This window comes from Cupressus sempervirens, chromosome 1 (assembly GCF_028749045.1).
Source record: "Cupressus sempervirens isolate cs-2001-9-10 chromosome 1, ASM2874904v1, whole genome shotgun sequence".
Taxonomy (NCBI): domain Eukaryota; kingdom Viridiplantae; phylum Streptophyta; class Pinopsida; order Cupressales; family Cupressaceae; genus Cupressus; species Cupressus sempervirens.
In genome coordinates this window covers 225,613,148-225,640,388 of record NC_143118.1, presented here as the reverse complement: position 1 = coordinate 225,640,388, position 27,241 = coordinate 225,613,148, and the positions used below count along the sequence as shown (strand labels likewise).

The 27,241-nt window shown below is 36.3% G+C and overlaps 2 protein-coding genes across 2 annotated transcripts; one reads left to right on the top strand and one right to left on the bottom strand.

Annotated features, from left to right (window-relative positions):
• Positions 1 to 17,525: 17,525 nt before the first annotated feature.
• Positions 17,526 to 21,339, bottom strand: LOC149576974 (linoleate 9S-lipoxygenase A-like). The gene is made up of 9 exons (XM_089821356.1): positions 20,999 to 21,339; positions 20,590 to 20,876; positions 20,174 to 20,414; positions 19,738 to 20,067; positions 19,537 to 19,622; positions 19,338 to 19,445; positions 18,922 to 19,226; positions 18,548 to 18,811; positions 17,526 to 18,461 (listed from the first exon to the last, which is right to left on the bottom strand). The coding sequence occupies exons 1-9, from the start codon at positions 21,246 to 21,248 to the stop codon at positions 17,687 to 17,689; spliced, it is 2,646 nt and encodes an 881-aa protein (XP_089677482.1). The 5' UTR covers positions 21,249 to 21,339; the 3' UTR covers positions 17,526 to 17,686.
• A 1,027-nt stretch (positions 21,340 to 22,366) lies between these two features.
• LOC149576973 (allene oxide synthase 1, chloroplastic-like) lies at positions 22,367 to 23,962 on the top strand. The gene has a single exon (XM_089821343.1). It carries the CDS (start codon positions 22,429 to 22,431, stop codon positions 23,851 to 23,853), a length of 1,425 nt encoding a protein of 474 aa, XP_089677469.1. The 5' UTR covers positions 22,367 to 22,428; the 3' UTR covers positions 23,854 to 23,962.
• Positions 23,963 to 27,241: the final 3,279 nt, after the last annotated feature.

Here is a 27,241-nt window from a genome sequence, read left to right as displayed (position 1 = left end):
ACCCCCAACCCCATCAACATGAATTGCCCTATCCTAGAGGTGGATGAGAATGACATAGTGAATGAGCCCACCACTTCCTTAGTAGAGGTACCTAATTTTTTCTTGGATGAATGGGTTAATGCGTATCAATTTGACCCTATGTTAGAAACCCTTGAGATAGGTCTCAGTACATATTGTATATTGGAGAAAGATGCTCTAGTTCCCAATCTTGTGGGTACTAAAGAAGATGTGAGTGGGATACAGAGTATGTACTTTGATGGATCAAGGAATAAAAATGGGTTAGGAGCTGGTGTGATGTTGGTTTCTCCTACACAAGATATTACTTCTCCTTTAGGCTCCAATTCAGTTGCACTAACAATGTAGCCGAGTATGAATCCTTGATTCAAGGTCTCCTACTTGCTCAAAAAAGAGGAATCCAAGGCTTAAGGGTGCATGGGGACAATGAGTTGGTGGTTAATCAAGTGAGAAATCAGAATATGACCAAAAATGGTTTTCTCAAGTCTTATAAACATAGAGTATGGGATTTTCTTGAGGGTTTTAGTGCATTTAATATTCAAAGCATCCCTAGAAAGGAAAATAGACATGCCGATAGACTTGAAACAATAGGTGTATCTTATGATGTGCCAGGGAATCTTGAGGAGGAGAAGAAACAACAAATCAAAGTGGTAGTAAGGCCTACTATCCCCGATAACAACATCCATTGGCAGGTGTTTGAGTCTGATGAGAAAATTGTGAGCTTCTTGCAGAATGAGGCAGAATTTTCAAAGAGAAATCACTCAAGACTGTAGGAAAATATGGTAACCAAATCATTAACCTCAGCTCCAACAAGCTGCCTAAAGGTCTCATTACCTTAGAGAGTGTTTTTAATCCTAATGACCAAGCAAGAGGTAGGGCCACGAACCTAGATGCTGATGAAGGTGACTACACTCCAGTCATGGTTGCTGATGGAAAGTCCTTAAACATGGGGAAGGTATGTTCTAAAATTGAGCAAGAAAATTTTTTTCATCTGTGTCAAGAATTTAATGATGTTTTTTCCTAGACATATGATGATTTAAAGGGTTTTGACCCAAGGTTATTTCAGCATACTATAGATCTAGTTGATAATGTAAAACCAGTAAGACAAAAACAGAGGCCATTAAATCCCAAAATTGAACTCTTAATGAGAAAAGAGCTATCCAAGTTGATCGAGGCCAATATAGTTTTCCCTATCAAGCACTCATCATGGGTAGCAAACCTTGTCCCTATTAGGAAGAAGAATGGAGAAATTAGATTGTGTGTGGACTTTAGGGACCTTAACCAAGCTTCCTTTAAAGATCACCATCCTCTCCCTTCTATGGAGTAGATTTTGTCTGAGGTTAGTGGTTCAAAGAGGTTTTCATTTCTTGATGGATTTTTTGGTTACAATCAAGTGTTGGTTAAGGAGTCTAATAGATAAGGGACTGCATTTACCACTAAATGGGGTACCTATGCTTATTGTAAGATGCCATTTGGGCTAACCAATGTAGGTGCTACATTTCAGAAGGCAATGGAGATGGCCTTCAAAAGATTGATTGACAAGTTTGTCTTGGTTTACCTTGATGATATTACAGTGTATTCTAAGAATGTGGAGAATCATTTTGATCATCTAAGACAAGTATTCATAAGATGCAGAGAGTTTGGGGTTTCTCTTAACCCAAGCAAGTGTGTCTTTTCTACTAACCAAGGAAAATTATTAGGACATATTGTATCTAAGGATGGCTTAACCATTGATCCAGAGAGGACAAAAGCAATACTTGTCCTTCCTCTTCCTAAACATAAGAAAGGGCTGCAAATTTTCCTAGGCAAGATAAATTTTGTGAGAAGATTTATTCCAAATCTTGCTACCATGGTGAAACCCCTTATAGCTATGCTCAAGAAAGGTATGGTCTTTGCATGGACCAAAGAAGGGAAGGAAAGTTTTGAAGAGATCAAGACAGCCATAGCCTCAGCCCCTACTCTCATGAATCCAAATTTTGAAAAGGATTTTATTCTTTATACCTTAGGTGGTGAGTCAAGTATCTCTGTTGTCTTGACTCAAACAAATGACAAGAATGAAGAGTAGCCCATAGCTTTCTTCAGTGAAGGGCTTAAAGAATATGAAGATAGGTACAGTTATATAGAGAAGCAAGCCCTTGCAGTCATTAGAGCTTTAAAGAAATTTAGACACCTCCTATCCCACAATAAGATCCATTTGTTGGTACCCCATGCCAATGTGAAGGATTTCCTTTTGAGCAAAGATATTGGTGAGAAAAGAGCTGGCTGGATTATTAAAGTGATGGAATATGATGTTGACATCCAAATCACCAAGCTGGTAAGAGGGAGGGGGTTATGTAAACAGATGTTATCATCTCAGGAAATTGATGAGGAGGTTTCTATGATACTGACAGAGCAATAAGAGACAAGAAATGGTGACCCAAGGAGTTGGATGGATGACATGAAGAGTTTCTTATTAGGCAATGGATACCCTCAAGGATTAGATAAAACTAAAAGGAGACAGTATAGATTACAGTCAATTCCTTATGTCATAGTTGATGGTATCCTTTTTAGAAAATATTTTAATGGAGCCCTATTAAGATGCCTTGATATAGACCAAGCTGAAAGAATGATCAAAGAGCTTCATGATGGTCCTGATGGTGGCCACTTCTCAGCAAGGACAACTACAATGAAGATCATGAGGGCTAGTTATTACTGGCCATCTCTATTTCATGATTGTCATAGGTACATAAGGAAGTGTGAAAAATATGCCTTCTTCTCTAGCAAGCAAAGGCTTGCAGCTCTTCCCCTTCATCCTATTCAGGTGGATCAACCTTTCACCTAGTGGGGATTGGATTTTATAGGCCCTATCAATCCTTTTTCTAGTTCTGGTCACAAGTAGATTTTAGCTGCTATAGATTACTTCATTAGATGGATAGAAGTAGTTGCATTGAAGGATGCCACTAAATCTTCAGTTGTGGAGTTCCTTGATGGAATTGTGACTAGGTTTGGTGCCCCTTCAACTATTATTTCAGATAATGCAAAATCTTTTGTTGGAGCTCAGATTTGTGCATGGGCAGTGGATCATAATATCTATTTGAGCACATCCTCAAATTACTATCCTCAAGGCAATGGTTTGGCTGAGTCCTCCAACAAGAACTTGATCAGGATCATGAAAAGGCAAATTGAAGATAACCAGAGGTGTTGGCATAAAAATTGAGGATTACACTATGGGCTAACAGAATAACACCTAAAAGGTCAATAGGGAATTCACCATTCATATTAGTTTATGGTAGAGAAGCAAGACGTCCAATTTCATTGGAGTTCCCATCCCTAGAGCTAGCTCATCAGCTACAATTGATTGAAGATGATGCCATGAGAGTAAGAATGGCAGAACTGATGGAGCTAGAAGAGAGGAGAAATAAAGCCATGCAGACCCTAGAGACACACCAAAAACAAGTAAAAAAGAGTTTTGACAGAAAACCTAAGGTCAAAACTTTTAGAGAGGGAGATTTGGTTCTAAAATGGGATGCAGATAGGGAAAAACTAGGAAGACACTCAAAGTTTGATGCATTATGGAGTGGCCCCTATCTAATTATCAATTGCAATCAGGCCAATGCTTTCCAATTAAGCAAGCCTGATGGTGAGATTCTACCTATCCTAGTCAATGGGATTTATCTTAAGCCATGTTTCTAATAGGGTTTGAGATTCCATGTACATATTAGAGTAGTTTCCTTTATGTTTGTTTCCTATTTTCCAAGAGGTGCACGAGCATAGTTATCTCCGTGAGACAGCAAGTTTTGAAATTTTGAAGGTTGAGATGAAGGTTTCATCTCTAGTTCCAGTTGCAGAGACAAGGGCTTTAGGGTTTTCCTCTTAGAGGTAGGGTTAGGGTTTCACAGTTCTTAGAATCTACATGTTTTTTATGACCCTGTAGCTCAATGGATGCTTCAAGCCACTGATCTTATGCATAGCAAGCTAGCATCCCCTGTGAGTCGCCAGAAATGTTGCTTATTTTTGCACCTCGCCAAAGTTTGAATTCAAATGCAAACCCCACCCAATGGTCATTCCCCAACTTGATATTATTTTAAATGTCCCAGGGGTATCAAAACATTATTAAAAAATCAAACCTTATGATATGTTTCTACGGCCCGCAAGTTCCTCATCGTTGGATCAATCTGAATCAATGGATGGCGCTATGTCACCATTGAAAGTTGCACGTTTTATTATGTTGGTGACATAGCACCCTTTTTCCAAGTGTCAGGTGGGCCCTCCCTTTTCCTCGTTACTTCTCTAGTGCTGGGTTTTGTTCCATCTATGGTGGGCACCATGGTGCTGCCGAAAAATCTCTATTCCTCGTCGTTAGCGACATAGTGCCTAGATGAAAAGTGATCTCACGATGAAGTTTGGAAAACATGGTGGGTCCCAGGTTGGTACGTGGCCAGTTCTCATTAGTTGGTACACTGATAGGTTGAACTCATCTTGCTCGCCACCAAATTAAGGAACATCTACAGTGGGTGTTATCTCGCTATGAAAAGTTGCGAGAATTTTATCTATAGTGACGTAGCACCTTAGCGATGCGTGGCAGGTGGGTCCGTGTTCCTTTTATGAGCCACAGGTTGGACAAGGTGGCTGGCTGAGCTGGTAATTCTATTGGTGCCCACTTCCCTGCATTTTGAGCTTTGTCAAACCTTCTGACAATGCAGGAAAGTGGATTGTTGACACGTGTCCAGGTGATGTCATGATGGATGTTCTCAGAGGTTCAAAAAGTATGAGTTATGAGCACCGTCAGATCTTCACAAATCAAGGGTTGAGGCTTTCCATAATTATCAAGATGCGAGGAAATTAAATAATGCAAGGAGGCAGTTGGCGACACCTATCTCAGATGATGTCATGGGCCCACTTTCTCAGAAGGTATCAATAGCTTATTTTCCATGGCAATTGTCTGATGAGTCGGAGTATGATGAAGGCATCTCATTGGCCCATCTAGCTTACCAAATATGTAGTTCTACAAATCTCTGTGCATAATTAGATCTTCACAGATCAAGGATCAGTGCTTTCCCACATTATGGAAGTGCAAGGAAATTAAATAATGCGAGAAAGTGGGTGGAGGGCACGTGTCCCAGGTGACATCATTTGCCCACCCTCCTCATAGGAAGAAACTTGATGAGCCCTCACTGTTCGATGTGATATGATCAATGGTTGGCATTATGTTGCTATGGAGAATTGTGAAGATGTTAATGTTAGTGACATAGTGCCCTTTCACCACGTGGATTCATGGACCAAATACTTATGAAGGACAAAGCGCAGTGATACGGCTAGTCTTCACGATCGTCAAATCTAAGGGAAATCAATGTTGGGTGCTATCTCACTATGGGAAGTTGCTCGGAGGATATGCATAGAAACATAGCGCCTAGGTGACATGTGTCCCAATGGGTCTGGTGCAGGTAGTAATAGTTAGTGGCTAGTAGTTAACATGACCGTCATAGTTGGAGTTTGAGAGGCTAGCACAGTTAGTTAAAAGACATGGTTAACTCGTAAAGACCCGCAAGGTGGCATAAAGAAATAAGCTCATTGGTCCACGTGGCTTGTCCTGCTTGCAGAGTTTAGTTGACTTGCTAACTCTGCTGATTTAGGTGCTCAAGAACAAAGAAAGCCAGGATTTTTACACGAATCTGATCTTCATGATCGATTCCAACCACCGAGAAATGAATGCTAAATGTGAAAGAACACTCCACCCCTCCAATCCAATCCATCTACTTGGTCAAAGTGGCTTAATGGCATCGTTTTTGTCTTCTCAAGGCCCTGTTCCAACCAAGATCAGAAATCATTGTGTCTGGATCCACATCCAAATCAAGTTTTCCCATGATTGTTCCCTACAGGACTTGATGGTGATGGTTGCAGGATAGTTTTGGAGGGAAAATCTCAGTTATGCCTGAACTATAAAGGCAATTTTTGTAAAATTTTGAAGAGGTTGATCCTTCTCTAACTTTTCTTTTTTATTGCTCTGCAATTTTAGTGTAAAATTTCCTATGCCTTTGAACTGTATGATTTCTGCCTTATCTCCTTTAGCCATTGGTATGAAAGTGCAAGAATTCTTTGCCTCTTACTGGTGTTTTGTAGAGATCTATAATCTGGATGACTGTATCTCCTTGGCCTATGAATGATAATATAAGTGAATCTCTCTTCCTTGTGTCATTCATCTTGGTTTTCTAATCTGCATGTGATTATTTGATAAAAACAAGTCTGAGTGTCTATATCCTTAGTTTCATTTTGGTTCAATAGCGCATATATGGGTAGAGATTGGTCTGAACACTCTATTTTGGTGCATCACCTCTTTAGATTAGATTAGGTAGTTTTTTTTCATGCTCTCCTTCTCCTTTTTCCTCTCCAAGAGTAGTTAGGTGCATCCTGATAGTAAGAGGAAGTCGGCCTTCTCCAGAGACTCAACCTCACAGTTCAAGTCCCACAACTTGGAGGTTGTCCTCACGCATAGGCTTTGGACAAGGGTGCAAATCTAAGTGACAACAATTTCCAAAGAGACTAAAGAAGGAATATAGGAGAGGACCTAAGCCTCTACAACCAAGTCCCCCTGTGATTCTTCCCTAAATAAAGAAGCAAAACACTGCATAGCTTCATTTGAAATATCCCGAGTACAAGAAATAACCTCCCCCTTATCAGTAACCAAAGATGATATAGAATTACCATGTTGTCTGGCTTTCACCAAATTGAAGAAGAAAGTAGTATTCTTGTCCCCCTCCTAAAGCCACTCAATCTGAGCTTTCTGTTTCCAAAATATTTCCTCTCTCAACTCCCAATCCTCCAGTGTTTTTAGAGCCCTAGCTTCCTCTCGCAAGAAATACTCCGACACCCCTTGGTAATATTATTCAACTCCACTTCAGCCTCATATTTTTCCTGGTAAATGTTCCCAAAGCACTGTCAGTTCCATCATTTGAGCTAATTCTTAACATATTGGAGGAGCTTAGTAAAGATATACATTATTGTCCCAAAAGCAGGCCTACCATCCTTCCACCATTTGGCTACACATCCGTAAAGGTCTTGGTCCCTGAGCCAAATGAGCTAAAATTTTAAAGGTGGCTTTTGAGGAAAACAAGCTAAAGAAATGAAAAGCTTAATGGGCCAATGATCTGAACCTCTCCAATCTAATATCTCAAAACTGGAAGATCACAATCTTCCCACCCAAAAATAGGAAACCATAAAGCAGTCTAATCATTCAACAATGCACCTATCACCCACCCTTCTATTGTTCCAAGTGAATTGACCATTCTAGGCTTGATATCCACAAGATTGAGTGCTGGCATATTGTCCTAGAGCAAGATAGAAGAGGGCTCCAATCTTGCATTACCTCCTCAATTTTCAATTAAATCAACAATAGCATTAAACTCCCTAGCAATAATCCATGGCAAGTAAGGAAATAAGTTACAAACCAAATAAATATTATTCCATACAAGAAGCTTACCTTGAAATTCAATAGGAGCATAGACATTGGAAAAAGGATATATTCTCCTAACTCAATGCATAAAGACACCATGGATAAGGAGGATTTGAAGGAAATCCACAACATAGGTTGGATCTTCTGTGGGTTCCAGAGACATGCCACACCCCCAAAAGATCTCTAAGCTCCAATGCACTAACATTGGCCATTTCTCCACAGTTTAGGTGCCATACTCATCATACACTCCATAGAAACCTTAGTCTCCTAGAGAAAAAGAACATTAGAAGAATGATTTCTAACTAATTCCTGAACATCTTTTTGTCTAGGGCCATTGTTCAAGCCCCTAACATTCCAAGAAATAATGATCATTTCAGAGGAGTTGAAAAGTGGGAATCCAAGGTCTTCACAGAACCTGACTCCACCAAAGTCTCCCCTATCATCTTAATCTTCTCCAAGTCCTTCTTACGTCCCATTTTAACATTTTTCTCTCAAACCCCCTTCTTATCATCCTTTTGAAGAATGCCCAAATGATAACTAGATTTACCTCACTTATTTGAATCTAAAGCTATAGTCCTTGTAGGAAGAGTTGCATCCTCCACTCCTTGACCCAAATCAACATTTGGCTCTAAAATCATCTGAGTCCCTGTCTGCCCATCCATGACCATACGCATGGCAGATTCCACATGAGAAGCAAAAGGAGGAATGGGAGAACAAATCTCTAGTCTAGAATCTGCCACCAGTTGTTCTACATTAATTAATCCAAGATTAACTTCTTGCTGACCCAATTCATCCAAAACCTCAAACCTGTTAAAAATATCCTCATCTTGTCTCTCCATTAAAGTCCTCTTTTGACCTCTATTTCAATTTTGAGCCTTAACCTGAACAAAACCCTCAACATCTTTGCCCTTGCCAGTAGTAGGCCTCTTCCCCTTATCAATACTAGGAGTGTTACGAGGAGGAGAAGGAGGTTGTTGCTCCATTGACTTGGCCTTTGGACATCTTCACACCAAGTGGCCATATTCATGACAAAGGTGACATTAGAAAGGAAGGGTTTCATAGTCAATCTATTGCACCCAGGAATATGAGCCCACACACATTTCCACCACTTGTGACAATGGTCTACTCAGATCAAGTTCCACACAAATTTGGGCAAAAGCCATTACCTTCTTACCCAAAGTTTGTGTAGAAGGCCCCACCAGCTTTCCTAGCATTGATGCAAGCATATGAAGAACATCCTCTCTACAACATTCTATTGGAAATCTGGGTAACCGAACCCACACCAAAACCTGGTTTGGAAGCTCCTTAGAAGGATTAAATCCTACATGACATGGTTTGACAAATAGTCCAACCTAGTTATAAAAATAAAGCTCGCCCTCAAAAACCCTATTACGATCAGCCAGGCAATTAAATGTAATCATGAATTTTTTTTTTGCAAGCAACGTGACCTCCATTTCGCCCTCTGGATCCCAAACTTTCCAAGCCCAATTCTCCAAAAATTGAAGAGAAACTCTCAATCCCAAAAACTTGCAATACAACGAATGTTTAGAGTAATATTCGACATCTTCAACAATCATTTCAAAAGGAATAACCAGTTTGGGTCTCTCTTTGTAGTGCTCGAGGCAGCCATTAATCTTCAAGATCTGTGAACCTCTCGATAGGTTGGAATCCATAGCATCTGTATTCTGAGAAAAAAGGGCGTTCTCAAAAATCCTTGCCTCCTGTCCCATCATATTCAAATCCACCATATCATGCAAATCTACAACAAGCGATGCCTTACAGGGCTCACCCTTAGCCATACCCCCACTCAACCTTGGTCAATCCACTGCAATGGATTCTAACCAGGCTCCCCCACTGACCTGCACAACATCCAACTCCTACATAGCATCCACTTTAAACCAAAAAACTAGTGCTTGTAAAACCAAAAACTTCCCTCCCCATGCAAAAAGCATAGTCTCCCCCCCTGTGCACACATAGAGACGATGATGAGAAGCTAGGGCCTTTTTATATTTATTCTAAAAATAAAAGAAAAAATAAGTTCTATTTTATATGAAATAGTGAAATTAATCACTGGTGGTTTGCTAGGCCTATAGGGGTTTAGTCGAAAGGGTTTCGACCGTAACTATCTATGTGGCATCCTAAGTGGCAAGCACACAAGCAAAAATAAGAACTTTTGTAAATATCTTGCTTTGAATGTCAATTTGACCTACTAAAATGCAGTTTTTTTAAAAACTAAAAATATACTTCTATAGGTCTCAGAGTCAAGATTATGATCATATAAATTTTTTCTTATTTTGATTATGGATAATATGTTATAATTTGAAAATATTACAAGTAGGTATTTTAAGATTCAGGAAGATGTCTATTCAAAAATAGGAAAAAAATAGTAAATCATGTTCAAAAATTATTATTTTTTAATGTTGCACTAGAGGAGAGAGTCTTCTTCAAGAATATGTAATTTGTTTTAAAAAAATGTAGATTTGATGGAAAAAGTTTGACGGGAGAAACAAACTCTCAATTTTTGATAGCTTTGACTTTGACCAGTTATAACTTGAAAAATAGTAGCCAAATTTCAAATTTTCCTTTTTGGTGCACTAGGTATACATGTCAACTCTAACATATTCCATAATTAGGCCAAAAAATGATCGTTTGCATATATTTGTTTGACAGGAAAAAAAATCCATATTTTCAACATTTTTAAAAAATTAAAAAATAAATAAAATTTTCACTCAATTTTTTTTGAAAAAATTACAGACATAAACTTCATCCAATTTTACACATTTCATTAGTTTACATCATCTTCAAATTATAAACACAAATGCCACTTTTATGTCGTTAAAGTTGAAGAGTTTAAATTCTAATATCACTTTCCTTTATAAAAAGTGACACGGGTTTGTGCTTTTACCCTACAGCATGTTTGGAAAGAATAGGTTGCTAATCTATATTTTCTCTCCATAGCTATAGTAGGTGGTGATTACGTGAATTGACTCTATCGTCATTTCTCACTAGTTCAAATTTTTTTTCACCTATTTCTATGTCTTCATATAACTTTGAAACCCCCAAGTTTAGTGGCCAAGGAACATTATACCTACAATCAATATAAGAAAGCTATATATTTAGCCCCAACACTTTTGTACTTAATATAATTTATACTTCAATAATAATTGTGAAGTTATCATTACTTGCAAACCATCTTTCCCTTTTTTTTCACAAACAGGCACCCTCCTTACATATTGGGTGTTGCTCTACACAGTTCAAAATCTCCTCATAATCATGATCTAGATCCACCTCTGCAAGTTGTCTCATTTTTTTTAGACATAAATGTTGTTGAAAATTTAGGAATGCCTACAATTGAAAATAAGTAAAATGAGTATATTACATAATATCAAAGTATGAGTTGATATAAATATGTATAAGCAAACCTATATATTTCGTTGATGAGGATCTTCTCGAGGGTTCCATGCATGAACAATAGAATGAAAATATCTTTCAGCAAATTTGTGATCCTCCTCATTTGACCAGTCAATATTGTCCATATTAGGTGCCCCTTCAATCCATATGAATCCATGAACATGTGGGGACCCCCTATGCTGCCATTCATATCTACACCAAAAATCCTTCACATTCATTCCCTTTTCCAAAATCTCATTTCTGAACATTGAGTGTCTTAGTACATATAGTGTGCCACTATGTGAGGATAATCAATAAAATTTTGTCTACACCAATTCTAAACTTCTTGTGGATTTTTTGGCATTGTTCCTAGCATCAGTGCATTCAAATCAAGCCAATACATATCTGCTACACTCAATGTGAAAAATATCGGAGGACAACTGATTTGATTGAGTAAATTTGTTAATTCTACATGAGATTTTGCCCAATATGACCTTGTTCCCCTTAGTGTTGTCCCAAATCACATCAATTTATCTGCCAAATTGGACTAAGGTGTATTTTCCATATTTTATCGCAACTCATTAATGGTAATTGGCATCTCTTTAAAGTTTTGTTCCACAAACACTGAGGATGAATTCTATGCACGATGCCTCCTGATCATGTTCATCACAAAATATCTGAATCAAGGATGCTTACCAAAATGATGATCCCTATATCTCAATAGTTTTTTGACAAATTCATTGAGATGCACCCGCCTTAGTCATGGTTCTAACCAATCACAACTTCCATCAAGAAATAGTGTTGGGAATGCCATATCCAGTAATCTTGTTGTGACACACTCATTTATTGGGGATGCACCAATACTTGGCCAATCTATCAATGATGTTGGGTTTGCATCAGGATTATTAACCCATGGACGTATAAGTTTTGTTTCCTTTTGTGCATTAGGTGGTCTTGAAGCCATTTATGTTGTGTGTTCTATTACATTTCCTCCATCTGTCTCCAAAACTAGACCCAAAAAGAACTTCATTTGCATCTATGTCAAATTCCTTATTGATTGTCTTCAATCTAAAAAAAAGTTTTCATATCTATTTCTAGGAAGATCATTGAGAGCATTTTCATTAATCTGAAAATCAAAGTACAATTTATCATTTTCCACTTTATATTTGAGTGCTTTGTAGACATGATCCCTTTTCACAATAAAGTTATAGTGTGTCCCATGTTGATCTCTTCGTCGAACAATAATAATTGGCAAATTATCTATTGTATGTGGAAATATATTGGAAAGACATTCTATATTTTGTGGAAAGCTTATTATGTTCCCTCTATATTTGTATTGACCACTAGTTGCATGTGTTACTTGAAGTATGGGACTGACACAAGCAATTAACATTTACTCTACTTGAGTCAAGTTTGCAAGATCATTAGGTTGCGGCCTTGGATCCATATTATTTAAAGTAGAGAATCTATTATTTCCTCTTTCTTGTTGGCATCTAGTACATACTAGACCTTCTGAAGTGCATGACACTTTCATTCATAAATAACATTCTTGACAAATGTAATACATATGTGGCATTTTAAGGCTATCCAATTGTTGTTGAAACGACATTTGGAATTGATAAAAAAATTCTTGAAGAACTCCACTTGGGTTTTGTATATTATCTAAGTTTCCTTGTCTACCTAAATTCATCCTAATTTGACTTGGAGGATGAGGTGTTTCAAGTACACGTTTTGATGTTATTGAATTTTCATTTTGAAGATTCAATCTTGTATTTGTGGCCAATGGTTGATTGTATCTCTCATTTGAATCTAATTCAAGTTCATCTATTTCTTGTATTGGTGCACGAGATACTTCATCACATGTTCTCTAGTGACTATTTGCATTCCTATTTCATTGTTCTCTATTCTCAAATTCCAATTCTTGTGCTAATAAATCTGCCCTGCTTCTAGCATAATGCTGTCTTCAAACTTCATTACTCCTTCTTCTATCTTCTTCTCTTTGAGATTTTATCATTTGTTCTAGTCATCATCTTTGATACTCTCTCTGGTATTCTCTCTAGTATGCTCTTCATTGTCCCATTTGATATTGCCTCCTTTCCTCCTTTGATTCAAAATTCATTACTGGTTCATTCATGTCTAAAATAAATTGAAACCAAATATCTAAGAAAATTAAAATTAGTACATTAGACAAAGAATGTTTCACGTAGTTGGTTTAGAAATTTTAGTTAATTTTTTAGTACATAAATGTTTGTCTAATGTTACAATTATAGTTTGAAAAATCACAAATTGATATAGAATAATACTAAAATGACATTAGATAAGCATATTTATAAATATTCAAAAATCAAAACACCCTTGTATTTATATCATAAAGGGAAATACAACATAGGTCCTTCAAACTTGATATGTTTAATACATTAATATGTCAAAAATTGATAATATCAAATTGTCATACTTTTAAAATTGCACCATAGCTAGATTTCATTTTTTTACAACACTCAAAAATGAGTATTCCCAATTTATTTAAATAGGTTCCAATATTCACTTCATATTCTATAGAGTCATTATGAAGCAATGGGGTGGCAATAGTAATTTCCAAATCACTTTGTTCAACATCCATATCCAATTATTTTTTGATAATTATATTATGATGAAGAAAAGGTGTTAGTATTGTACATTGATTAGAGTGAAGTCATGTGTTTATAGAAAGAAAATAAAATTTGAAAAAATATGGAAAACATTGTGCTCCATGTTTAAATTATTTAATGTAAGCAAATATTAAACTATTCCAAGGACAAAATATTTGTAAAAAAAATATTTATTAAAGATAACTATTAAAATCACTAGTAATAATAAATATGTATTCAAATGCTATGGCATTCCCTAAGTAAAAAACTAAAAAACTTTAAAAAATAACAAATAACAAATCTTTCTTATAAGAAAAATGCAAATGAAACCTTTCATTTTAACAAATAATTAATTAATCTACAAAACTTATATTATGAAAAAGTAAAATTCAAAATTTTAATTTATTTTCTAAAAGTAATTATAACTCTCAAAATTTAAAATCACACATAATAATATTAGATAAGTCTACAATGTTATGTTTTGAAAATTCCTACATAAATTAAAACTAATATTAAAAGAAATTTATAAAAAGAAGTAAATAAAATTTCACTTTAAAAATAATAATTTCATTGTGATCAAATTATATGATTTTTTAAAAAGAAGTTAATACATACTTAATATGATATATGTGGTAAAAAGTATATTTTATTTTTCAATTAAATAAAAATTAAGTAATAAGAAAATTGATAAATCTATAAATTTATTGACATTTAGAAACAAAAATTTATTTTTTATCAATAGATGCACAAAATTTTTAAAAGTAATAACATTAAATTTCTCTTAACAAAACTTACTACAAAGAAAAATATAAAATGTTAATTATTTTCCAAAACAAAAATAACAAAAATGTTAAGAAAATTAAAATTATCAATCTAAATTTAAAATAGAAATAAACAATACTTTCTATAAATTTTCCCTACTTAAAAGCATCTAAAAAGCCTACCATGTAGCAGAGTTGGTATTTATGCCATTTAAACTCATTTACCTTTTTAGTTAATTGATTTATCTTATGAACAAAGTATGTTTTATCTTGGTATGGGAAATGACAATAGCCTTCAAGAAAAACATAGATTTAGAATAAGTGCTCTATGGAGGTTGGTAGGATTTAATTTCCATTGGAAATGTGAATTGTATTATATAATTATTTATCTTGTTAGACCATCTTATTTGTTGAGTGCTACTTTATCTTCTTTTTAATTTTTAAGAAAACACATCAGTTGAGGACTTAAGCACATAGTTGTGTATATTTAAGGGAATTAATAACCTTTTATATCTTTTTTTTAAATATATGCTAACAATTTTACATAAGATGTCTCTAGCAATAAAATTAATATATTAAAAGTATAAAAATAATAATTTATAGTCTCAAATATTTGAAATGTCTGATCACTAGAGTGTTAGGTAGACAATATGGCAAGCATTTATAATGTTTGGGAAAAAATCATTTGTCACATTAAATGAAATATTGTTAAATATATTATGAGGGCATTATAACTTCAAAAATAAAAAGTCATGACAATAATGTAAAAACAATAGTACCAAATCCAAATAAAATCAATCTAAATTCTCAATATGACATTGGAGTCTGAAACAATAATCATTCAGATTTATGATTTCGTTGGTCTAAACTCAAAGCCTCAATCTTCTAAATTTTTTAAATCATAGATATTAAAAGGTTGCACTTTGATATAAGAACATAGATAGTAATAAAAATCTTAATCAACAAATGCGGATGCTCCACATAATCTCCTTGGACAAGGGTCACTTCTGTGCAACTAAAAAATAAATGTGGAAATGGTTTGCAAGCAGGTGAGCATTTAGTGCTAGCTTGAGATAGAAACATCAAATACAACAAAATAATGGCAAATCGATAAACATGCAAAAGACAGTCACTGCAAAGGTTGGCAGAGCCATTATAAATTTTGATTTGATGCCTCCCATCTTGAGAGGCAAAGAGGCTTGCACAAGTAGCGTGTATGAAGGGGGCACAATATACATAACACACAAATATGTATCAACACAAAAATATAGGAGGAAGGACAATGTACAAAATACACAAATACACAGTAACATAAAAATATACTCAGCAACCAACTTACATATGGGGGATTGGAAAAAGAGAGATGAAACTATGATACAAATATTCCTTAATGATAATTCCATGTTATTCATGTGAGGCAAAAGAATTGCATTAAAACTACCGCTATATCAATAATAAAAGCCCAAAGTTTTTGTTGCAAGAAAATATTAGGTTATGGAATAAACCCATTAAGTTTTTAAAGTTTTTTTTAAAAGTTAAATTCGATTCTATTTCCCAATGTTCATGGATTTTGATTAGATTTCAATAGATTTAAACAAAATCCATTTTATGACATGTAAAATAGATTACAGATTGTTTGAAGAGCATCTTATGGTGATGCCAACCATCCAACAAAGAAATTTTGCTAATAGGGACATGTATAGCATACCTTTAAACACAATCTTCTCTTGCTGTGAACAATCTTCTCTGATTGTCAATGATGATAAATACCAACGCTACTACAAATTCAAATGTTGGCTTGAAGAAAACAAAATTAGTTTTTTCTACAATAGAATACACTTAGAAAAATAGATTGAAAGAAACCAAAAAGGAAATAGCTTGTGTTGATTTTTACTTGCAACATGTTAAAACATCAAACTCAATATCACAAATGATATAAGAATATGAACTTTATAGATGTCGTTTTCCTTTGTCTTTTGTGCATGTCTATTCCATATATTCTCTATTTTAATGGAAGACTAAAGATGTAATGTAACGTTAAGCCCCTCTTTAATTTCAATATAATTTTAGCATTATAATAATTAAAGTTTCTTGACAGTGTTTATTTCTACAAAGGATGAGTCATAGCAATCCACCTAGGAAGCTCGACATTTAATAAACATCCGTCATTTTTGAGTTGCAATCATTAAAAATTGGGTGCGAAATGTACAAACAGTGACAATAGTATTCAAAATTTTTATAAATAAACGTATAACATAACACACAACAACACCATGAAGAGGAAATAGTGACATCTAAGGCGAGGCATGGATAACAAATGAAGCATATGAAATAAATTATTAACATGTAAGATTTTGTAATGGAAGCTTCAACGGTAAGAAACGAACATATATTAGACAACATAAAATACCAACATAGTAAGAGACTCTCATTTAATGTTGGTCAGAGTGAAGAGTCAACAGAGAAAACACACAAGTTACCTTTCATTTTACATTTGACATGTGGCTGAATATTTCTATCCAATCTGTCATGTGTTACAATATGCAACCAAAATATACTTTCTTTTAGTGTTGGGTACAATTGCGTAGGAGTTTTGAAATTATTTCATATTTATTTTTAGACACAACAAGATTTATTTAAAATTATTGCATGGTTGCTATTAAAGATAGCATCATGGAATAAATTTATTAAAATAGAATATTCTTCCTCTCATTCGTGTACATTCACTGCCGCTTAGCAGTGCACATTCAGGAATTATGTGAGACAAAAATATGGCACACATTGTGTAACAATAAATAGATGTTAATTCTTAAAAATAAATATAAAATTTTGGACTCTTAAATGAACGTCAATTTGTTTTAAAAATGTTAAAAATTTACAACCATGAATGATGCCACTCTAGAAAGCCTCTCAACTTATACATATAAACATATATACCATATGTGAAATTTAAGTTTAATAGGAATATTATCAAATACTTTAGATTACGCAATTTATTCATATTTTAACAGAAATACATTAAAAAGTGAAAACATAAATCTACTACTAATGATAAGTAGTATCATAGACCAGCTAATTTGAAATTCTTAATATTCAGGTACCTATATATATTTCAAACTGCTAAACTCTGTTTGCACGAAATTTGTGGCAGAAAATAACATTATTTTTGGAGTATTAGTTTAGTGGGAATTGGCAGCCATGTGTTTTTCTGACATGCTTGACTTTTCAGTATTTTGAGGAATAAAAGTTATTCCGTGCCGAATGTTGTTGTCTGTGGGATTGACGTACAAATTTAAACGACAATACGAAAGAAGCGAGCAAAAGCTGCATCTCTTTAGGTACTCCTTTATTTATGTTAGAGTGACAGTGACTAATTAAAATGCCTGACAACGACGTAGAATCATCTCTGCGGCTATTCTAAACAAGCACTTATAAAATTAAAAGCTGGAGTCGACTGAGACATATTAAATGGAAACGCTGTTCGGAACTCCCCTGCCGGTCAAGCCACCCTGCTTCGAGACATCAGTTGTGCCCGGGTACAGCAGTGTGTACGGAACCTGTGATGGCCCGTACCTGTTCTTCAGCTTCGAATTCTTGTTCCTCTCCGACACATTCTTCTCCACGCCCGCCAGAGTTTCGGAGAATTTCCCAAATGCTTGCTCGATGCCCTCATCGTCTGTCCATTCCGGAGTCGATCCCTTCACCTGCCCCAAATACACTTCGTCCGTCGAATGCTTCGACAGAAGCTCCAACACCGCCATCACCGTTGTGGCCTGGTTCGGGTTCGACACGGTTGACAGCATAAACGCTTCTGGGTCCTTCATCATTTCCGCGTAGTCAAGCGAATGCTGCTCAGGAATTAGGCGCCTGCTCAGAGTGGGTAGATTGGGCATGTATCCTCCATACGCATATTGCCCAAAGTTGACAGCAGCGTGGTGAGCAGATGCAATCCAAATGATGGTTGTTATTGCTTCCACCGCTTCTGCCAACGATTCCATCTGATACCATCCGCTTTCCTTTTTCAGGTCTCCGTGCCCCACATTCACCACCTCCTTCCACCATGCCTGCACTTCTGTGTCTTCCTTGATTGCATCGTCGCTCTTGTAGTAGAGTGACACGTAATCACTCACCCATTGCTTTAGAGCAGCCCAGATCTCTAGACCGTCGACTGCATATGGGTAGTCTTCTATCACAAGCCTCACTCCGTGGGGTGCCGCTGGGTCCGTAACCGCCATCCCTCTGCAACAGGAACATCTCCAAACTTAGTATTTATTGATATTTGATACATGGCGTTTGGCAGTAGAAAATTGGAGTTAAAAGTGTACCTTTTGATTAGATCTGCGGGCAAGCCTTGTTCGTTGAGTCTCCAGTTTTTATACGCTTTAGAGGACAACTCTATGGCGTATCTGTAGGGTGTGAATCCTTCTTCAATAACACCGTTTGCATTGATCAGAATCTGCCGGGCAGATTGGTTAATGTCCATGGTGTCAAAATAATGAGGGAGTAGTAATTTGTGAAGGGGGTGCATTTTGCTGAGATGCCTGTGAGTAGCAATGATGAAAGGCTCGATGACGGCGTGTGTTCTCAGCCTGCATGAAGAATATAAAATTAGTCACCGTGACATTATTTCGTATACTCGATGTCTTTAAATACGAGTATGAAAACACCAAAATACTGTCTTGTTTCAATGCGATCTTACCAATGGCTGATTAGCTGGTGATAACCGGCATCGTTAACTCTTGAATGTGCCTTGGCGAGCAACCAAAGAGCGCCTTCTTCTCCATCTTGTGCAGGGGTGTAGACTTTTCGTTCAGCTTGGGTGAGACTGGTGTGAGGCAAACACAGCTCGATCGCGACAACCCTCAGAATTCCTTCGTCTGTGAGGAAGAAGAGAGTGCGGGAGGCATACATTTTCCGTTGATCTGATTCCTTGTTGATGCGTTCGATGTAGGGCATGTACGCATCGTAGTAGTCCAACGCAAACAGTCTTTTTCCTTCCAAAGCCTAATCAAGTCATTCACATTTTATCCCATCACGAGATTAGTCAGAGGATCGGAATTCTTTAATGTACGTTGTGAGGATCGGATAAAATCAGAGTATATGGATATAACGTACCTGCTGCACCGTAAGACCATCAAGATTTTTCTCGATATGGTCTGCTGTTATAGAACTCTCCTGAGGGCCATACAGCTCGGCGTCCAAGCTGCTTGTTGGAGGAAAGCTCTGTTCCAAGTTCAAGACAAATAATATAAGTATTGGACTCATTATTTAACTGACACATTAGATTAATACGAGGAGATTTCGCCTTGCTTGCCTGCAGACACCGAATGGTCATGGGATTGAGACCGGAAAGGGCTTGGCGTGCAAACTCGTCGTCTGTCTGCCACGCATGCTCGTCAGCTGCAAGACAGAAATAAAAGTTCAATTTTTATGGTATCAATGATAGGTTATTCGATAACTAGTACTAGCATAAACCGCTTGAAATTTATTTAAATGAATGGTGGTGATCTCTCACCCTTAAGAAGTTGGGGAACTGTGAAATTAATGAGAGATTGGTCCTGTGTGCTGAGCAGTCCTTTAACCATTTGGAGAGGAACGAGGTCTCGGCTAAGATCCATAACATTGTTGAGAGACTTGGGGATGCCTTTGCTATAAATATCTTTCACTTCTTGCAGCGAGTGGAACTCATCACCAAATATGGACTTGATGGTGGGTATCACCTTTTTGGCGAAGGCTCGCACCAAGTTAGATCTGTAGTCGGACAGATTGATATGAGGGAACTTCTCGTCTGGGGGAATGTAGTATTGGGTCGTGGGCAAGAGAGGCAAGCTCTCGAACTTCCGATCTGTCAAAACATAAACATTATCATTAATTGAATCTCCAAACTATTTTAAACTCGAATCAATTAACATTAGAAAAAATCCTTGAAGCTTTTTTAATATCTAGAGAACCTGTTTTGCTGGAGGCACGTCCAGTTCTACATCTCCTGGGATAAGAAAGGTCCTGCGACCCACCCAACACCTCCCTGCGTAGATCGGCATCTTTATCTGGGTTTCCGAGATCATTGTAGAGATCGTAGTCATACACACGATCATAGAACTTTCTCTCTCCGGTACCATTTCCTCGCAGCGTAGCCAGCTCTCGCTTTCTCAATGTCACCAGTCCGGCCGGTGTTTCATTTGGAAGATGGCTCTGAAAACACCAATAACGTTCAATATACAATGCACATTAATAATACGTCTTTACTTAGTTAGCTCTCGGTTATTATATGATTTGTTCCACCAATGTTAAATATATAATGCAAATTAATAATACGTCTTTACTTGGTCAGCTCGAAGTTATTATATGATTTGTTACAAAGCAATACCTGAGTAGAAAAGAAGACCCGGTCTGTTTTGTTGAATAAGTAGTAAGGATGGATCCAGGAGTTACAGACAAAGCGAATTGCCGGAAGTTTGCCCGGCACAGCGGAAAGAGAGAGTGATTTCAAGAAGAACTCCCTCGGGTGCGCGTTCCTGACGAGCAATGCACCGGGCACTCCCAGTTCAGACTTCCATGTGAAGCTCACCGAGAATTTTGAGTCACCGGCGATGGGACCGTCCAGCGGGTTCCAACTTATCGATTCCTCCTCTCCTTTCTTTCCCAATCCCGAATCTACACCATTATAACCAGTCGTAAGTCAGATAATGTAATGCCCAAAGTGAAGAAGAGAAAAATGAATACAGCCATTTAGATTACCCTATTAACAACTAATTATAATAATAAATAGATTTTACCTTGATCAATCTTGTCGCTGCTGACGAGCTGAAGGAAGACTTTCTGGCCAAGCAATTCAGAGACACTGTCCGCTATTGTGGCAGAGTAGTCCGTAACATCTGCAAGATATGCTTTCATTAACACAACTTCTCCCTTGATTTCAAACGTCCCCACATCTCCGTTTTTTGAGGGAAATGAAACGGTTGGAATTGTTGGGATCGTTGGGATTTTGGGAACGGAGATGTTATTGAATAAACCTGAGACATTCATCTTGGCTACAGCTAAAGACTATTCTTACTCCAAACTCTCTCTCGCAAAGGCTATCAAACCAACTCCTGAAACACGCACACTAGTTGAGATTGAGATACTTTGGCTACTCCACACATGTCTATTTATACATGTGACAGGCGAGCTTCGACTTGCCAACGTTTTCTATACGGGTCACTTCTACCGACGTTCGCCTCGGGTTCTCTTTCATACTTCAACGTGCACTTTATACCGATTTCTATGTTATCCATGCCTTCATGATGATCACGTGGGATCGATTCATTAATACTCATAAATGCGATGATTAATTCTTCAATGTCCAATAAAAGATTTCAAACCCGTGTTCTCTACGTTTTTAACGTTGATTTTATATCAGGTAGTTGTCGGCAACGTCTGTACAACAAACTAAAACCCATATCATAACCAGGGGGACGGTGTTTTTTTTAACAATCTTTCACTATACAATTTACGTTTAACTGATACGGATAATATTTTAGGTTAAAACTGAAGACCCACCCGTGACCCGCAGTTTATTCGCATGTGCAGAGTAGATTCCTGCTATTTGAGTAGTTGGTGGAAAAGTTTTGGAAGGAAGCACTGCTGGTCGGCAAAATGTTATTGTCCTATACCTAGCGAAAGATTCCACACGCTGCCATTTCTGTTTTGCAAGAAGTGTTTTCTTTTTAATTTAGTCTCGACGACGTCATACGAGCGCCAGGAATAGATAAGATATTTCATTTTGTTATATGAAAACTGTGTACACAAGGTTTATTGTTATGCGTGCAACTTTCACATGCAAATTGTGGATAAAGTGGGGTATCTTTTCGTGTCACCCACGAGCATTATCATTCAATTTTAAAAATCTGTGCGACGACGATGAACCCCATCAGAAACTTTTTAAATGACCAAACAAAATCATGGAAAATCGCGGACGATCGATGGCGACATGTGCGAATTGTATATTATTTCCCTCCTCAATAATACAGACTTTGAAGATTCCTTCTTGGTCGGCAATTGAAACTCAATAATGACTGTAAATGTGAATCCGCAAGAGTTACCTATCCTCTCAGGCTTTTTAACGCGGATAACTTTTAAAGCTATATAAGTACCAGTGCTGGTGTCCCAATCCATCCAAACCCATTTTTCGGGTTATCTATTCGAAAGGCATTGTTTGATTGCGAGCATGGCTTCTTCGAGCGATGAAGTAGTTCAAGAGGTCCCTGGAAGCTATGGCTTGCCAATCATCGGAGCCATTGCGGATCGCTTCGATTATTTCGTGAAGGAAGGAGTCGATAACTTCTTCAAGAAGCGCATTGAGAAATATAAGAGCACCGTATTCAGAGTCAATATGCCTCCCGGCCCGCCTCTGTTTCCCGATCCCCGCGTCATAATCCTTCTCGACGCCAAGAGCTTCCCCATTCTCTTCGATGTCAGTAAAGTGGAGAAGAAGAACGTCTTCACGGGCGTCTACATGCCCAGCACTAGCTTCACCGGCGGCTACCGGGTGCTCTCCTATTTGGACCCGTCCGAAGAAAATCACGCCAAGCTCAAGAACTTCTGCTTCCACGTACTCAAAACCAATGCGAACAAGTGGTTTCCCGAGTTCGAGCGCGCCACGGGAGAGATGTGGGCAACGCTTGACCAACAATTTGCCAAGTCCGGCAAGGCCGAATTTAACAGCGAGAATCTGCAAATGTGTTTTAATTTTTTGTGCAGGTCAGTGCTGAACAGAGATCCTGCAGAGTCGGGGCCTGCCAGTCTGGGAACGAATGGGCCCACTTATGTTGTCAAGTGGATTGGGCTTCAGCTCGCTCCCATTGCGAGCACGGGCGTGCTTCCGAAGATCTTGGAGGAACTCACAATCCACGCGGTTCCTCTGCCGCCACTGCTTGTGCGCGGGGATTACAACAAAGTCTACAATTTCTTCTACACTTACGGAAAAGAGTTGCTGGACGCGGCGGAGGAGCAGTTCGGACTAAAGCGAGACGAGGCGTGTCACAATTTGGTCTTCAACATTTGCTTCAACACCTTCGGAGGAATGTTCATCTTTTTCCCCAGCCTCATACAACACATTGCCGCGGCGGGCAAGGAGCTGCACGCAGATCTGGCGGAAGAAGTGAGGGCCGCCACTAAAGAAAACGGAGGGCTGAACATGAGAGCGCTGGAGAGCATGGCGTTGGTGAGATCGACGGTGTATGAAGCGCTGAGGATCGATCCGCCCGTGCCGTTTCAGTACGGCCATGCGAAAGAGGATTTGGTTGTGGAATCGCACGATGGGAAATACGCGGTGAAGAAGGGGGAGATGCTTGGCGGGTATCAGCCCTTCGCGACCAGAGATGCGAAGGTGTTCGACAATCCGGAGGAGTTTATTCCGCGGCGTTTTATGGGAGAGGAAGGGGAGAAATTGCTGAAATATGTGCTGTGGTCGAATGGGCCGGAGACGGAGGAGACGACGGCGCATAACAAGCAGTGTGCGGGGAAGAATTTTGTGGTGATGATATCACGGCTATTCGTGGCGCATCTGTTCGCTCATTATGACTACTTCGAGATCGACCCATCCATAACTAGCAAAGTCGTATTTACCTCCCTGCCGAAGGCCACTTCTTAATTTACCATATGTCAGTCTTTTTTATGTTTTTCCAGTCTTTCCGTGTTTCTCTGCATAATAAAGTCGTGCTTATAGTCAATAAAAATGGTCCCAGATTTGCATTTTGATATTTCTATTCCTTTCTTCGTATGTGAAAACTGAAAAAATTGTGGCGCAATTCGATTCTTCGTGACGTGGCTGCTGCCTTTTCTCTTTTGTCCACGGCGTAGGAAACCGATGCTCGCTTACACTCGTATTCGGCTCAATCGTGAAGTAGGAAATAGTACTCGTAATACCATAGTGGAGTAGGTTGAGGGGAAGAGTACCTTTGTCGTCCCATTGCGCGGGGCTTGCACTGTCACAACGAACCACACGAAAAGCATGGCTCACCTGATACTAGATAACTTTACAAAACATATACCGCATATCAAAAGTAGACAAAATAAAGCTCCCCGTGACGACGTTCCTTCATTTGGTGCAATAGAAGTCCACATCTCACTTATTCCATTCAAGGACAAATATTCTTTTCATTTGCAATCTATTTAAGTACATTTTTTTCTTCTAAAGCACTAGTTAAATAGCCGAATATTTGCACCGGCTGATAGCATTTTCTCGGTTTGTCTAAAATCAATTCTCGGTTTGTCTAAAATCAATGCATTTTTGACAGCACTTTAAAAAAAAAAAAAATTTACAAGATAAAAGATTACCTAGTCAATGCGCCCATGGAACTTGTGTGGGCCCTATCAATCCACTGAGTAGCCCATTAGAAGCTCTCTTCGTTTTCTATTACTAATTTCACCAATAATGATAAACCTTATAATAAATTTCATATCTTTTCCTAAATGATTAAACTGATCAAATAAATTCATGGTTTCACAATTGTGCATTCAAATTTCTATATTGGATTCGTGGAATTGATATGAGAGTACAATTTTAAAATGAAAATATGAAACACATTATTATTTTTATTTTTAAACATGGTAAATGCTAAATTTTCTTATTAGTATTTTATATTGTGATTAGTATATTTTACAATTTTAGATATTACAACAAATAAATGCAATGAAAATTTAAAATATTTTTTAAATACAAAATATTTCTTAATTTAGAATCATTTTATTTTTAAAAAAATGTAATAGAATTTAAAAATATTTTTTTGAATATAAAATATTTAGAATTTTATTAAAAATATATAATTTAATAAATAAAAATATTTAATTTTATAAAAAATATTAAATTAAAATTAATAAAAGCTTGATTGTTGAACCTATTTTAAATTTTAAATATTTTATTTTTAATTTAAAATTAGATTTATAATAAATTTTCTCGAATGTTCTTATTTTTTAAATTAAAAAAGATAAATATAAAATAAATAAAATTTAAATTTTATAATTCTAAAATATTTTTTAAAAATACCAATAAATAAATTTATTGTTAATATATATATATATATATATATATATATATATACAATAATTTATTAATTTTAATTTATTTAAATATATGAATCGTTTCTTTTTTTAGGTAAATGTAGAAATGGCTTCAATCAAATTTACATTTAGAAGTATAAATATATTTCATACAAAATACTTAAAAATAACATATATAAAGGCTAAAATGTTATTATTGACATAAAAATATTAATATAGAAATAAGTGAGAATCTTCATATTATCAAAAGTACTTAAACATCATATATCATTACTCTATTGATATAATTAGAAGATAAAAAGACATCCATACCTATTAACAATTCTAACATAACAATTATCTATGATTTCATCTAACATATCCCAAAACCATAGAAGTTAAAATTATTTAAGAAATATAAAAATATATAAAAATTCAAATTTTAATTTCTTAATTAAAATGCAAAATACATCTGTATTAAATAAAAAATATGTTTAAATTATAAAATAGATTGTAACTCTTGTTCTTTATTCAAAATATATTGAAATCTATTTCAAATTATAAATTTTTATTATAAAATGTAATTTATTTATTTATTAAAAATATAGATTTTTCACACATTTCATATTCAAAATTATTTGGACTTCATTTAAATTTGATAAATTAAAAACTTAAAGAAAAGGTTATACCATTTCCAAATATTTAATAAAAATCTCATATCATTTAATTTTCAATCATACTTTTAGTATAAATATCAAAAACCAATATATCTACCAATTAAGGCAACATAAGGCACCTCAACGTTGATGACTATGTTTATTTGTACCAACATGGGATAATATTTTTACTTTTAATACAAGTACTATCAGAAATGCAAGATTTAACACAGGTGCCTTGGGATTTTAGAAGTAGGAGTTCAGGATTGTGAAAGTTGTTGGCTATAAAGAGGGTATAAATCATCAAAAGGATCAAAGTAAATACACAAAAGTGATCTAAAACCCCATTTGAGCAAAACCCAGAAACCATTTTCAAAACTTAGAACTTTGATTTTTTCGCAAATTAAGCTTCCAAGCTCCTGAGCTTCCGAGGTGTGCCAGAATTTTTTGAAGAAGTCAGAGGTGCACTGATAGTTAATTTCTAGTTCCAAATTTAGAGCTTTTCATACACCAAAAATGCATTCTAACGACACTTTAACTCCTACAAACATCTAGTGAAGATGGAGCTTCTATTTTTGGCACTCCCAGACACTCCTACATCATCTAATGACTTTCTTCTTCTTATTTTCTGATGCTTTCTTTTTTGTAAGACATGTGAAGGCTCATGCATCCATTTAATAATATAAATAAGGATGGAGTCTTACCCAACACCTATTAGAGAGTTAGTTTGTGCATATATAGATTTATTTTATTAATTTAGAAGTATATGCTTGCATAAAGAGATCTCTCACTCTCAACACAAATTGAGGAGATGATTTCCTATAAATTTAGGAATGTAATATGTATTCAAGGCCACCATTATTTTGATGTAATAACATATGCTATTGATGCCCACATTTGGAGTGTGTGATTCTTGCCTGAGTGTGTTATATTTTGTGAATGTATGTTCATGAAGTGTAATTGAGCCAATAGTTTTATTGCATTGTTCTGGTTGTGGGATCTTTTAATTTTGGTGTTTGTTATGGGTCTACAAATTCTATTGACTTACTTACTTCGAGAAGAGATCACCATATTGTTCCTACATAATTTTTCGTCTATTATGAGCGCACTTTTTGTGGCCTTCCGATTTGATGAAAAGTGAAACATTTTATGGTTACTAAATTCCTTTTGATGATTGCATTAGTGGAATTAAGAAAGCATTGCTCCTATTTTCATTGGTTATCCACCGATCTTTTCAAAGGCTTAACTCACAAACGCGTTGTTTCTGTGGCTTATGTCTGTTAGGATTTTACTTTCATGTTATTTTCTTTTACAAACACTTGGTTAATTTAAGAATTCATATAG